This window comes from Benincasa hispida, chromosome 1, assembly GCF_027475165.1.
Source record: "Benincasa hispida cultivar pf3 chromosome 1, pf3_genome.v1.1, whole genome shotgun sequence".
NCBI classification, from domain to species: Eukaryota; Viridiplantae; Streptophyta; class Magnoliopsida; order Cucurbitales; family Cucurbitaceae; genus Benincasa; species Benincasa hispida.
The window spans coordinates 32,896,157-32,911,820 of record NC_143478.1 but is presented as its reverse complement, the minus strand read 5'-3'; the positions used below and the strand labels follow the sequence as shown (position 1 = coordinate 32,911,820).

The 15,664-nt window shown below is 33.0% G+C and overlaps 1 protein-coding gene and 1 pseudogene across 2 annotated transcripts; both read left to right on the top strand.

Annotated features, from left to right (window-relative positions):
- Nucleotides 1-1,512: 1,512 nt before the first annotated feature.
- LOC120076736 (cation/H(+) antiporter 3-like) lies at nucleotides 1,513-4,961 on the top strand. Its single transcript, XM_090312984.1, has 3 exons — nucleotides 1,513-1,746; nucleotides 2,537-3,550; nucleotides 3,676-4,961. Exons 1-3 carry the CDS (start codon nucleotides 1,513-1,515, stop codon nucleotides 4,834-4,836), a joined length of 2,409 nt encoding a protein of 802 aa, XP_090169110.1. The 3' UTR covers nucleotides 4,837-4,961.
- Nucleotides 4,962-8,278: 3,317 nt separating this feature from the next.
- LOC150038389 (cation/H(+) antiporter 12-like) lies at nucleotides 8,279-10,815 on the top strand (annotated as a pseudogene). Its single transcript, XR_016529220.1, has 3 exons — nucleotides 8,279-8,512; nucleotides 8,591-9,601; nucleotides 9,677-10,815. The product of XR_016529220.1 is annotated as a cation/H(+) antiporter 12-like (transcript).
- The last annotated feature ends 4,849 nt before the right edge of the window (nucleotides 10,816-15,664 follow it).

Here is a 15,664-nt window from a genome sequence, read left to right as displayed (position 1 = left end):
CTTTTTCTTCTTCGGTTGCAGTGATTTGGAGCTTGGCTGGATCCTCAAAGGCCTTATGTGCCATTTGTTGTCCCAAGATGGCCTTGATCTTGGCTTTCCACAAGCCAAAATCTCCTTTCCCATCAAACTTTTCAATGTCATGCCTTGCTATTACCATGTTTGTTTCAAATTTTGTCTGAAAAGCTCCAAGATTTTGCTTCTTTAGAATCTTGACTAATCTTGAAGTTTTCTTGCAGGCTCTGATACCACTTGTTGGGCTTGATATGAAAATTAGGCTGAGAAATCACTGCAAACTTAAAACTGAAATTGATCTTTGGGCTTAATGAAAAACCAAGCCCGACGATGAAAACTAGATACCACCTGAAGAAAAACACTGAACTCAAACCAGCGTGCTGAAAGCACAATCCGTGTGAAGAATAATCTTCACCTTACACCTTGATGGTCGAGATGAGAGTTATGCACTTCTAAGATTTGAAGACCTTTAATGACTATTCCTTTCTTTTCTTTGTTGCAGAGAGAAAACGAGAGAAAATAAAGAGAGAACCTGAGGGAGAAGGCTGCCGGAAATCGCTTGGACGATGGAGGCTGTTGTCGTTTAGTCGATTGGAGGTAAAGTAGGGAGTCGTCTAGACGATAAGGGAAGATTAGTCTAGACGATGAAGGCTTTACTGAAGAACCTCTAGACGATGAGGTTCGAAGTCGACGATGGTCTACACGATGGAAGTGTTGAGGTACACGATCGATGGCTAAATGGTACACAATAGAGGAAAGAAGATCAGGGAAGAAGATGAACACGATGTTTTACGTGGTTCGGCCAAGGATAGCCTACGTCCATGGAGAAGCTGATGATTTTTCTTATTCGGGGAGTTACAAAGATTATTACAAGATAAGTCTGATAGATTTCTTGATCACTCTATAATTTTTCACTTTCTTGCTTGTACATGTAATTACAAAATGTATATAAAGACAGCTTGTATGTAACTGATTTCTAACCACCTTGAAGTTGTTTTCATTTATCTGTAGTAACAAAATCTATAGATATTGGTTAATTTAATGTACCAAAAAAATGACAAATTATTTAACAAGAGCATCACGTCACAAGGTAATTAAAATCTGTACATTTTCTAATAATCAGTAAATATAAAATTTCGATATATTTGAATCTCATACATGTAACGGTGGAAAAGGGGTAACCATACTGATGATTATATTTGTCACCAACAAGGGGATAAATAGAAACATAACCGCATGTCCTCATGTTTTAGCTGTATTTCTTAATGAGATATGTTAAAAACAGACATATAAGAAGAACCCTTTTGGCTGTCAGTTGGAAAATAAAAAGAATTGTCAAATCCCTTTTTAGAAGGGGCTTTTTTTGGGTTGCTTAACTTTCATGTTTGTTTAAAGACAAAAGAAAATTATATAAACAAAAAGAAGAAAAAAAAAAGACATATGTTGAATATATTATTTTGAAAGCAAAACCAAAATTTTGGTTGTTGGTTACTGATTGTGATGGGGGAGAAGATGATACAGTTGCATTCAAATACGACAAGTGCAATTTGTATAGATCTTCCACCTTATATAAATTCAAATGGTTTATGGGTTAAATTTAATGATCCTCAATGGTGGTTGAAGAATTCTTTGCCTCTTCTGGAGCTTCAGTTGATTTTGTTCTGTTTCTGCTTTGCAATTACATATCACCTTCTCAAGCGTTTTGGGGTCTCCAAGTTTTCCTGTCAAATTCTTGTAAGTATAAAACAACTTCCAAATAATTTTCTTTTTTCTTATGCAAAGAGGTTTAGTTGAAGGTGCGAATCCAAATATAGCAATCAGGCCATACCCAAAACATTAGCAGATATAGCACAATACAAAAGATTTTACAGATATAGCAAAGTTTAGATCTAGCTCTTGGAACATATGACCGATAGATTTTTTCATATTTGCAATTCTTTAAAAATGTTGCTATACACTTAGGTAACGTTTACGACAGGTGAAGCATAATACATCATTAGTAATCTGAAAAGTGGGTTCCAATTGATTTCGTTTGTTGTTACTTACCTATGTTTCGTAATCTTAATGAACTATGGGGTCTGCCTCAAAACCTGTAATAAAAATGTACAATCTGAGTGAGGAACAAAAATTGCTCAATCGGATTGTGTTTGAAAATTATGTGGAACCCAATATCTTTACTATTACCGTTATATATGTTGTGATTATAATAGTAGGAAAATAATGAATATTTCACATTTATTATTACCTTTACAATTGTTGTTACGGTTGTTGTTAGAGTCAAATAATAAGGATAATAGTAACGGTAAAGATAACAATAAACGTGACAGATTTATAATTCTAAGTAAACGCAATAAAAAACAATCTAATTACGTTTATAATTCAAGCCCATTACAATGGATCCATCAATAGAATCTCATTACTACACCAAATTTCATTACGTGTTGCTAAACATTGCCTTAATTATTAGCCCTAAAAATGTTATCAATTACAATTAGTCTTAATTTTTAGTCCATGAACGAATCAGGTCGGGTTGGCTTTCGGGTTGTCGTGGAATGAATGGGAGGAGGCAAAACTAAAGTATTTGAACATGGAGGGTCAAGAAGTGCTTGTTTTACTGTCAGATTTGGGGTATTCATTGTACGTATTTCTATCTGTAGCAAAAGTTGATATAAGAATGGCAATGAGAACAAGAAAAAATTCATTGCTCATTGGAATTTCAGCCTTATTACTCCCTCAAATCATACAGAAATTGGCTAAAAGTATGGTTATTGATGACGACTGGGGCTTCACAAACGAACAAAGAGCCTACCTCCCCATGATGATTAGCTTTCATGCAATAACTGCATTTCCTACTGTTGCTTCACTTGTAAAAGAGCTTCATATTATGAACTCAGAATTGGGGCGTTTAGGCCTTTCCTCTGCCTTGGTCTGTGACATTTTTGGTTTCTTCCTTTTTACCATGAAAACCCGGATCGCACTATACCATATAAACCCTTCAGGCACCACAACTGAAGTGAGTTACCTTATAATGCTCATACTTGTGGCTTTCCTTGTGCTAAGACCTATAATGTTTTGGATCATCAAACAAACGCCTCAAGGAATGCCTGTGAAGAGGTTTTACATTGAAGGGGTTATTTTTTTAGCTCTTTTATACGCTGTTTTGGGGACTTTTACAGGTCATTCTCCCGTTATGGGGGTTTATGTTTTAGCGATGGCTATTCCTGAAGGAGCTCCTTTAGCATCAACTCTTGTGGATAGAATTGAGTGCCTTGTTGAAAATGCGTTTATGCCTATTTTTGTTGTTACCTGTGCTTTGAGAGCTGATTTATCAAAGATTTCAGCCACTACGTTTGATGATCTTCACAATAAACTCGAAATAATTCTGCTTTTTGTGGCCTGTACTGCCAAATTTTTAGTTTGTGTTTTGTCTTCTAAGTATTGCAAGTTGCCTTTCAAGGATGCTTTGGCACTTTCTCTCATTTTCAGCTGCAAAGGTCCTGTGGAATTGTTTTCCTACACAGTGTCCAGAGACTACCATGTATGTATATATGTATATGCTTCTTCTTTCATTCCTCATTTCTTATCTCTCTCTCTCTCTCTCTCTCAATTTCAAAATGTGCTAATAATTGCAGCGTTTATGGGAATTTCAATCAATTAATGCAGGTTATTGACAATGAGCTTTATGGATGCATCGTTGTTTGCATATTGTTTCTTGCAACCATGGTGCCAATTGCAGTGAAAGGGTTGTATGATCCTTCAAGGAAATATGCTGGTTATCAAAACAGGAACATCATGCATTTGAGTCGCTTCTCCGCCGAGCTTGGAATCCTCGCCTGCATTCATCATAAGGAAAACGTTCATGCCACTGCTCATCTATTGAATCTCTCGTGCCCTACAATCGAGAACCCAATCGCCGTTCATGTATTCCATCTCATCGAGCTCCCTGGTCAAATTGCTCCCATCTTCATTTCGCACAAACGGCAGAACAACCCCTTCGACAGCCACTCCTACTCCCGACACATCGTTCGTTCTTTTGATAAGTTTGAGAGAGACCATCAAGGGACAGTATATGTCGAATGCTTCACTGCAATCTCACCATGCACGGTCATGCACGACGAAGTATGCACCTTGGCACTCGACAAGGTTGCATCGCTTATAATACTTCCTTTCCATATAACATGGACCATGGATGGTTATATCGATAAAATTGACAACAAGATCAGAACATTGAACTACAGCGTTCTCGAAAGGGCCCCTTGTTCAGTTGGCATCTTCATCGACCGAGCAAAATTAGGGCGTATCGGAGCAAGGACGTTGCCATCGAGAATGAAAAGTAGATACTCAGTGTGTGTGATTTTCTTGGGAGGGAAGGATGATAGGGAGGCACTATCATATGCAAAACGCATGGTAAATGACTTGAGAGTGGAGCTGATGGTGCTCCGACTGCGAGTGCCGCTTGAAGATGAAAATAGATCAAAGTTGGACAACAGTTGGGAATATATAATGGATGAAGAAGTTGTTAAAGATTTTAAAGGAAAGTGTTTAGGAGATGAGAGAGTTGTGTTTGAAGAGGAGGTTTGCAGAGATGGACAAGAAACAGTATTCATACTTAGAAAAATAGTAGATATGTTTGATCTTATGATTGTAGGAAGAAGCAATGGCTTAGAGTCACCTCAAACTACCGGTCTCGATGAATGGAATGAATATCCAGAGCTTGGACATCTTGGAGATTTGATTGCCTCAGCTGACTTCAACACTGGAACTTCTTTGTTAGTGTTACAACAACAACAAAGCTCACATGATACATCCAAACACATTCTTTAGAAAATAGTTCCTTTTTTTTCCCCATTTTTGTTATTATGACAATAAGGAAGATTTTAATTTCCAAGAGAAGAAATATATGCCAACTAAAACTAGCTAGGTCATGAAATGAATTAGGACATTTTTTAGTTAAGCCTAGTCAAAGAGAGGTGTGTTTATTTGTCTTTAACATTCATATAAATTCATTCATTATTTCATTTATTTTAATTCAAGGTAGTTGTAGGAATAACATTTTTTCCCTCGTTAGTGCATAACATGCATATATCAATAGTATATTTGATATAGTTTATATCTGATATATTACTCAACTGATATAATTTTGAAGTATATCAATTATTGTGAAATTAATTTGAATGGTTCAATTTTTTTTTGTAACCATTTTAAATGAATGTTGATAAACCATTACAACATTAATGTTACACTTAAAATTAAATTTTGAACGAATGTTAATATACTACTTATATACTTGAACAAATGAATTTCTTAAAAGAACTAAAATATTAATGATACAACCACTTTGAACGATTGTGTAACATATGTTCATTGATTTCAAGCTATACTAAACTTAACATCGGTAAGATGAATGATTGTCTTCTTCCAATATACATTTTTTTGGCTTGCTCTAAACTCACGAAAAAACTCAAAGTTGAAAGCGATCGACTAAGTTGTTGTAACGAAGTTGAAAGTGAAAGCATAATGTATAGACAAGCTAAAAGTAATCGCTCATTACTTGTCCCATGATTGATATCAATAACATTGAATGTTGATGGTATAAGGTCGGTAGAGAATAGATGTTGATAGAGAATTGAACGACATATTGGTGTTGCGTTCAATGAAGTATTGTGGTTATTGAAGAGGAAGAACAAAAGAGACAAAAAGAAGACATTGAGAGTGAAACATTTAATATTGAGGGTTAAACTGGTATTTCACGTCTTAAAGGGTTAAAAAAAAAAAACGTGTTTTTAAAAAAGAGGTCAATGACATGGTATTGGGTTAGTTTGGGCAATTTTACGTAACTGTAGGGTTTTTTTTTTTAATTTCCTTTTTATTTTCACCATTTTATCCTCTCTTACTTTAGTCTTAAATCCAACTTAATGTTTCAATTTTAACCTAAAATGTGGAGAAAAATATATTAAAAGCCATAACCATATATTGGTGGCTATCAACCATTATAACAAAATTTTGAAAATTAAAAAATCTTGTCTCTTTTCATAAAAAAAACAGGCCTTTTTTCTTAATTGTCTTTTTATTAAAAAAAAAAAGGAAAATTGTAGGTTAAAAAAAGTATGGTATAGTAAAAAATCTTTTTTTGATCATTAATGATCTACCAATACTATAGTGATGGTCGAAAAATTCCATTTTTTGTATAGAAAACATAAATGTCTTTTTGTTCTTTTTTTTTCCTAATCCCATTAAACAGTACACCATAATTTGTGGTAAATTATTGAATGAAATTGTCATATTATTGTTGTCTCATAATTTCAGTTGTATTTCTAGATCAAATCACTTAAAACAAGGCATAAAATCATGAGTTAAAAGAAACCCATATCGCTGTCAATTTCAAATTACATGACTGTCAAATCCCTTTTTAGAGGGATGTTTTTTTCATCATTAGCTTTGTTGTTTGTTCAAGGAAAAAAACAAAAACAAATTATCTAACCAACACATAACATGTAAAAAAGACATGTTAAATATATAAATTTTGAAGAGCAAAACCAAAATTTTGTTTGTTCGTTTGTCATAAAAAAGACAAGGCAGTTGAATACAAATTTGACAAGTACAATAATTTGTATAAATATTCCACCTTATATTAATTCCAACGGTTTATGGGTTCATTATAACGATCCTCAGTGGTGGTTCAATTCTTCTTTACCTCTTCTTGAGTTTCAATTGATTTTGTTCCGTTTTTCATTGGTATTTACAAGTCATTTCCTCGAGCATTTTGGTATCTCCAAGCTTTCCTCTCAAAATCTTGCAAGTAAAAAAACCACTTCCAATTCTTCCCTAAATTTCAATTCATTTTCTTAAATGGGTTTTCTTTTACAGATTGGATTGGCTTTTGAATGTTGTTGGAATCAATGAGAGGAAGGAAAAACAAAGGTTTTGAATGTGGAAAGTCAAGATGTGCTTGTATTACTTGCAGATTTTGGGTATACATTGTTCTTATTCATTAATTAAGATTCAATGATTCGTTTACAGACCAACAAATCAAATAATTAAGATTCAATTATTCATTTACAGACCAAGAAGGCAACACAATGAGGAATTTGAATTGCAGTGTGATTGAAAAAGCGCCTTGTTCGGTAGCCATCTTAGTAGACAAAGGGCATTTAGGAAGCATTCCTTCAATGGCATCTTCAGGAGTGAAATGTCAGTATACAGTATGTGTGATATACATGGGAGGGAATGATGACAGAGAGGCAATTTCATTTGCAAAGCGTTTAACAAAGGACACAAGGATTGAACTAACAGTGCTGAAACTTGGGAGTTGTATGGAAGATCAGGGGACAAGTAAGTGGGAGAAAATGCTTGATTCAGAGGTTATCAAAGATTTCAAAATGACATGTTTGGGAGATGGGAGAGTGAGATTTTTAGAGGAAATAAGTGTAGATGGACCTCAAACAGCATTGAGACTTAGAGAAATGGTGAATGTATTTGATCTTATGATTGTAGGCAGAAGAAAAGGGTTGGAATCATCATCACCTCAAACTTCTGGTCTTAGTGAATGGAATGAATTTCCAGAGCTTGGAGTTCTTGGGGACTTGATTGCATCACTAGATAACAACACAAGATCTTCTGTCTTGGTAATACAACAACAGAAATAACTAATATATCCTCCTAAGTTCATGATCCAATTTTTTTGCAGTGGTGTGCTAACTTTATAAACATCTTATAAGTTAATGAAAGGAAAGTTTATCTTCTCAGTTTAACTCATTTATATGGCATTATGATAGACAAATCCATAGATATTGGTTAATTTAATGTACCACAAAAAAAAAAAAAAGACAAATGATTTAACAAGAGCGTCACGTGACAATGTAATTAAAATATTTACAGTTTTTAATGATCACTAAATATAAAATTTCGAGATATTTGAATCTCATACATGTAACGGTGGAAAAGGGGTAACCATACTGATGATTATATTTGTCACCAACAAGGGGATAAATAAAAACATAACCACATGTCCTCATGTTTTAGCTATATTTCTTAATGAGATCTGTTAAAAACAGACATATAAGATGAACCCTTCTGGCTGTTAGTTGGAAAATAAAAAGAACTGTCAAATCCCTTTTTGGAAGGGGCTTTTTTTGGGTTGCTTAACTTTCATGTTTGTTTAAAGACAAAAGAAAATTATATAAACAAAAAGAAGAAAAAAAAAGACATGTTGAATATATTATTTTGAAAGCAAAACCAAAATTTTGGTTGTTGGTTACTAATTGTGATGGGGGAGAAGATGATACAGTTGCATTCAAATACGACAAGTACAATTTGTATAGATCTTCCACCTTATATAAATTCAAATGGTTTATGGGTTAAATTTAATGACCCTCAATGGTGGTTGAAGAATTCTTTGCCTCTTCTAGAGCTTCAGTTGATTTTGTTCTGTTTCTGCTTTGCAATTACGTATCACTTTCTCAAGCGTTTAGGGATCTCCAAGATTCCCTGTCAAATTCTTGTAAGTATAAAACAACTTCCAAATAATTTTCCTTTTTCTTATGTAAAGGGTTTAATTTAATCCATGAATGAATATCAGGTCGGATTGGCGTTCGGGTGGTCATGGAACGAATGGGAGGAAGCAAAACTAAAGCATCTGAATGTGGGGAGTCAAGAGGTGCTTGGATTACTGGCAGATGTTGGGTACACATTATACATATTTCTAAGTGTAGTAAAAATTGATTTAAGAATGACAATAAAAACAGGAAAAACAGCATTTCTCATTGGAATTTCAGCTTTATTACTCCCTCTAATCACAGAGACATTGGTTAAAAATATGTTTTTGACGAGACTTTATGAAGACTGGCAAGTAACATTCAAACAAAGACGATTCCTCACCATGTTGATTAACTTTCATGGGATGACTTCATTTGCTGTTGTTGCTTCACTTGTTTGAGCTTAAAATTATGAACTCGGAAGTGGGGCGATTAGGCCTTTCCTCTGCCTTGGTCATTGACGTTTTTGGTACATTCATTCTGATCATAAAAGCACAACACATACAATACCAAGTAAACCCTTCAAGAGTCGCAGTTGAAGTGGGTGCCTTAATAATGCTCATACTTACGGCTTTCTTTGTGATTAGACCTGCAATGTTTTGGATCATCAAACAAACACCTCAAGGAATGCCAGTGAAGAGCTGTTATATTGAAGGGGTTGTTTCTTCAGCTCTTTTATATGTTGTTTTGGGGACTTTACAGGTCAACCTTCACTTCTAGGGGCTTATCTTTTGGGGATGGCTATTCCTGATGGAGCGCCTTTAGCATCAACTCTTGTGAATAAAATTGAGTGCCTTGTTGAACATGTGTTTATGCCTATTTTTGTCACCACCTGTGCTTTGAGAGCTGATTTGTCAAACATTTCATTTGATGCTCCTTACACTAAATTGAACATAGTTCTGATTTGTGTGGCCTGTACTGTCAAATTTGTAGCTTGTTTTTTGTCTTCTAAGTATTGCAAGTTGCCCTTCAAGGATTCTTTGGCACTTTCTCTCATTATCAGCTGCAAAGGTCCTGTGGACTTGTTTTTCTACACAACGTCCATTGACTACCATGTATGTATATATGTATATACTTCTTTTCTGTGTTTTGGCTTGGATTAATGTGGGAATTTCAATCATTTAATACAGGTTGTTGACAATGACCTTTTTGGATGCTTCATTGTTTGCGTATTATTTTTTGCAACCGTGATGCCAATTGCAGTGCAAGGGCTGTATGATCCTTCAAGGAAATATGCCGGCTATCAAAATAGGAACATCATGCATTTGAATCGCCACTCCGACAAGTTTCAAATTCTCGCCTGCATTCATCAGAAGGAAAATGTTAATGCCATTGCTCATATTTTGAATCTCTCGTGCCCTACAATCGAGAACCCAATCGCCGTTCATATATTCCATCTCATCGAGCTCCCTGGTCGGATCACTCCCATCTTCATTTCACACAAATGGCAGAACAACCCCTTCGACGACCACTCTTACTCCCGACAAATTATTCAATATTTTTGTTGATTTGAGAGAGTGAATGAAGGGACGGTGTACGTCGAATGCTTCACTGCGGTCTCACCATGCATGGTCATGCACAACGATGTACGCACATTGGCACTCGACAAGGTTGCATCACTTATAATACTTCCTTTCCATGTAACATGGACCATGGATGGTTTTGTTGACAAAGTTGACAACAAGATCAGGACATTGAACTACAATGTCCTCGAAAGGGCTCCTTGTTCAGTTGGCATCTTCGTCGACCGAGGAAAATTAGGGCGTACCGGAGCAAGGACGTTGTCATCGAGAATTAAAAGTAGATACTCAGTATGTGTGATTTTCTTGGGAGGGAAGGATGATAGGGAGGCACTATCATATGCAAAACGCATGGTAAATGACTTGAGAGTGGAGTTAATGGTGCTCCGACTGCGAGCGCCGCTAGAAGATAAAAATAGATCAAAGTTGGACAACAGTTGGGAACATATAATGGATGAAGAGGTTGTTAAAGATTTTAAAGGAAATTGTTTAGGAGAGGAGAGAGTTGTGTTTGAAGAGGAGGTTTGCAGAGATGGACAAGAAACAGTATTCATACTTAGAAAAATATTAGATATATTCGATCTTATGATCGTAGGAAAAAGCAATGGCTTAGAGTCACCTCAAACTGCTGGTCTCGATAAATGGAATGAATATCCAGAGCTTGGACATCTTGGAGATTTGATTGCCTCAGCTGACTTCAACACTGGAACTTCTTTGTTGGTATTACAACAACAAATCACATAACACATTCAAACATATTCTTTCAAAACAGGTTTTTGTTTCCAGAGAAGAAACATATGCCAACTGAAACCATACATGAAATGTATTAGTAATTTTTTGAGTAAATCCTATGCAGAGATAGGTGTGTTTATTTGTATTTTACATTCATATAAATTCATTTATTTAATTCAAGGTAGTTGCAAGAATAGCAAATTTTTGCTAATATTGATAGTGTATTTGATACAGGTATATGACTCAATTGATATACATTATATTAGATATATCAATCAACTAATATACTTTTAAAGTATGTCATTTATATTTGTCAAATTAATTTAAAATCATTATTAATTTGTTTTAGAGTATATATATATCAACTTATTAATGTCGATTATTGAAATACCAATATTACATTTGAAATTGAATCATGAACGGGATGTTAATATACTACTTATATACTTGAACAATTGAGTTCTTTAGAAAAACTAATATATTAATGGTACACAGATATTATACTTCAATTTTTATTTAGAATGAATGTTGATACACTTTTGATACACTAATGATATACTTCAAATTAGTTTTTAATGACTATTAATACACTAATATTATATTTTACATGAATTTTGAAAGAGTGCAGATATTACCAATACACTAGTGATATATTTGAATTAAATTTTGAATGAGTATTGATATATTATTGATACACGAATGTTATACTTGAAATTGATTTAGAATGAATATAAAAACTATTGATATACTAATGATATATTTGATACAAATTTTTAATGACTATTAATAGATAGATTAATGTTATCTTATACTTAAGTTTTGAATGAGTATTTATAAACTACTAATACACCAATGGAATACTTAGTATTGTATTTTGAATAAATGATACTATACTATTCACATAACAATAATGTACTTGAAATGCATTTTGAATTAATACTAACATACAATTGGAATACCGATCTAATATTTTAAGTATATCATTCATTGATATACTTTTTTTCCCTCTCTAAATATAGTATATCGGTCCAAAGTATACTTCGTATACAAACGATATACCAAATTAAATCTAACTGATATATCATCAAAATCATATCATAATTTTGAAAATATAACAGATTAACTAATATTTTTTTATATATATTTGGTATATCAATTGACATAAATAATGCATTTAAAATATAGCACTAAATCATATAAAATATTCGAAAACATAATAAAATTGACATTATTATAAATATTATAATTATAATAATAATAGATGTCCATTAACGACGATAATTATTTGTCATGGGTGCTTGATGCCGAAATCTACATGGATGCTATGAATCTTGGAGAGACTATTGAAGAAAAAAATACGACATCCAGTTAAGATAAAACAAAAACTATGATTTTCCTTCGTCATCATCTCCACGAGGGATTAAAAATAGAGTATCTTACAATAAAATATCGCTGTATCTTGTAGAAAAATTTGAAAGAAAGGTATGATCATAAAAAACACAGTTATTCTTCCTAAAACTCACTATAAATGGATGCACTTGAGGCTACAAGATTTCAAATCAGTAAGGGATTACAACTCCGCATTATTTAAAATCAGTTCAAAATTGTTGTTATATTGAGAGAAAATTACTGATACCGATATGTTCGAGAAGACATATTCTACATTTCATGTCTCGTATATACTCCTATAGTAGCAATATCGAGAGAAGGGTTTTCAATAATATTCTGAACTAATTTCATGTCTTCTAGTGGTCGAACAAAATAACGAGTTATTAATGAAAAATCATGAATCTCGACCAACCGGAATGACACCATTCCCTGAAGAAAATGCTGTGAATTTTAATAATAATTATGGTCGAAGTCGTGGTCAAGGTCGTGACCATGGCAGAGAAAAAAATAATTATTATTTTTGTGGTGGTCGTTTTAATCATTCAAATTTCAAAAGAACCACACAAAATGATAATCACAAAGGAAAAATTCCACAAGATAAGAGTTCAACAAGTATTGAAAATAAATACTTCTAATGTGGAATGACTGGGCATTGGTCACGTATCTGTCTACATCAAAACATTTAGTTGATCTCTATCAAGCCTCCCTAAAGAAAAAAGAGAAAAATGTGGAAGCAAGTTTTGCATACCAGGATAATGACATATTTGACCCATCCCATATGACAAATTTGGATGTGGCAGACTTCTTTGAATCTCTTGAAGAGAAAACTGACAGAATTGATAGAATATCGAATATTTCCTTTGACTTTGAAAATATCTAGATTTAATGTTGTTGTCTTCTTTATCTTCATTTTTTTTTTTTTTTTTGTCTTAGTATATGTTTACCTTTGTATATTCCAAATATTGTTTTTTTATTATAATTATTTTCTTTCAATGAAGAAACCTGGATCATTTTCATATGTTGGGTGACTAAAAAATAAGTAAAGAAAATCTATGTCTTGCAGACAGTGCTATTACACATACAATATTTACAAGTAGAAAATATTTTTCCAAACTAATAATGTTGGAAACAAAAGTCCATATGATATCAAGTTCTGTAAACCTGATTGAAGGTTTTGGAAAAGCAAATATTATTTTACATAGAAGGACAAAATTTACAATTGACAATGCATTGTTCTCTAGTCAATCAAAGAAAAATTTACTTAGTTTTAAATATATATGTTGCAATACTTATCATATTGAGACTAATAGTAAGAATAATGTAGAATATCTATATATCATATCTACTATCTCAAATGAAAAACATATACTAGAAGAGTTGTCTGCTTTATCTTTTGGATTATATTATACTCATATACGAGTAAATTGAAACATACGCATCAATGAACTTGAAGTTTATGAATCCAGACATATTTACAATTTAGTATGACCGATTGGGTCATCTAGGATCTATAATGACGAGGAGAATTATTGAGAATTGAAATGGACATCCATTGAAGAGCCAAAATATTCTTCAATTTAATGAATTATCATGTGATGCTTGCTCTCAAGAAAAATTGATAATTAGACTATCACCAGCTAAAGTGAGGATTGAATCACCTACATTTTTAAAACGAATTCATGGTGATATATGTGGACCTATTAACCTACCAAATAGACCATTTAGATATTTTATGCTATTAATAGACGTATCTAGTAGATGGTCACATGTGTGCTTATTATCAAATTAAGTTAAGAGCACAATTTCCTCATTATACAATTAAGACCATTCATCTTGATAATACTAGTGAATTTACATCTCAAGTTTTTAATAATTATTGTATGTCAATTGGGATAAGTGTTGAACATTATGTAGCTCATGTTCATATACAAAATGGTTTAGTAGAATCATTCATAAAACGTTTGCAGTTAATTGCTAGACCGTTGCTTATGCAAGCTAAGTTTCCATACATCTGTATGGGGATATGCTATTTTTCATGCAGCATCACTTGTACGCATTAGGCCAATATCTTATCATAAGTACTCACTATTACAAATAGTTTATGGCCATGAGCCAAATATTTTCCATCTAAGAATTTTTTTGTTGTGCAGTATATGTTCCAATTGCTCCACCACAACGTACTTAGATGGGTCCTCAAAGGAGGTTAGGAATATATATTGGATATGATTATCCATTCATTATCAAATATTTTGAACCCTTAATGAGTGATGTATTTACTGCACAATTTGTTGATTGTCATTTTAGTGAGACAAATTTTCCAATATTAGGGGGAGGAATTAAGAAGTTGAAAAAAGAAATTATATGGAATGCATCATTATTGTCTCATTTAGATCCCCGTACAGATCAAGGTGAACTTGGCGTTTAGAAGATAATTCATTTGCAAAATATAGCAAATCAGTTACCAGATGCATCTATAGATGCAAAGAAAGTAACTAAGTCACATATACCAGCTGCAAATGTTCCATCGAAAATTGATATCCCAACACATCAAGTTGTCGCTATGAATCTGGAACATGCTAGAAGCATGGTAGACCAGTGGATTCTAAAGATAAAAATCCTCAAAAAAATAATTAATAGTCAAAAAGACTTGGTTGAGGATGTAAATACGTATGAATAAATCCTCGACATGACTAATGAGGAAGGTGAAATACCTAAAGATAATAATGAGATTTCAATAAACTATGTCATGACAAGAAAAAAATGGAACCGAACTAATATTTATTGACAACATTTTTGCATGTAATATTTCCCTTGATATTATATATGAAAATGAGGATTTTGAACCAAAATTTGTTAAAGAATGTCGACATAAAAAAGATTGGTTTCAGTGGAAAGAAGTAATCGAGGTAAAATTAAACTCACTTTCAAAATTTTGAGTTTTTGGACTAATAATCTAAACACCAGAAGGTGTCAAACTTTTGGGATACAAATGGATATTTTTGAACATGTTTAAGTTACAACGATAACCATGAATCTTAGTTTATTGGTTTGTGGTTAATGCAAGTAAAATATCAAATATTTCATAGACAATGTGAATAAAATATCATATATCATAAATCATAGAATGTTTGTTCATACAAGTGTTTACAAACTACAAGATCCTACGAGATGTAGGGCATCAACCCCAACAGATTTAAGGTATCTGAAACATATAAATAAAATTCTCGAGAATTGTATTCGATAAAGTTACAGTGATTGCTATATGGATTGAAAAAATCAGGACGAATGTGGTACACTCGCCTAAATGGATATTTGTTTAAAGAATGATATCAAAAAAAATCCAATATGTCTATGTGTTTTTATAAAGACATCACAGTTGGATTTATTATTATAACTGTATATGTTGATGATTTAAATATAATTGGAATTCCTGAAGAGCTTTCAAAGGCAATGGAATATTTTAAGAAAGAATTTGAG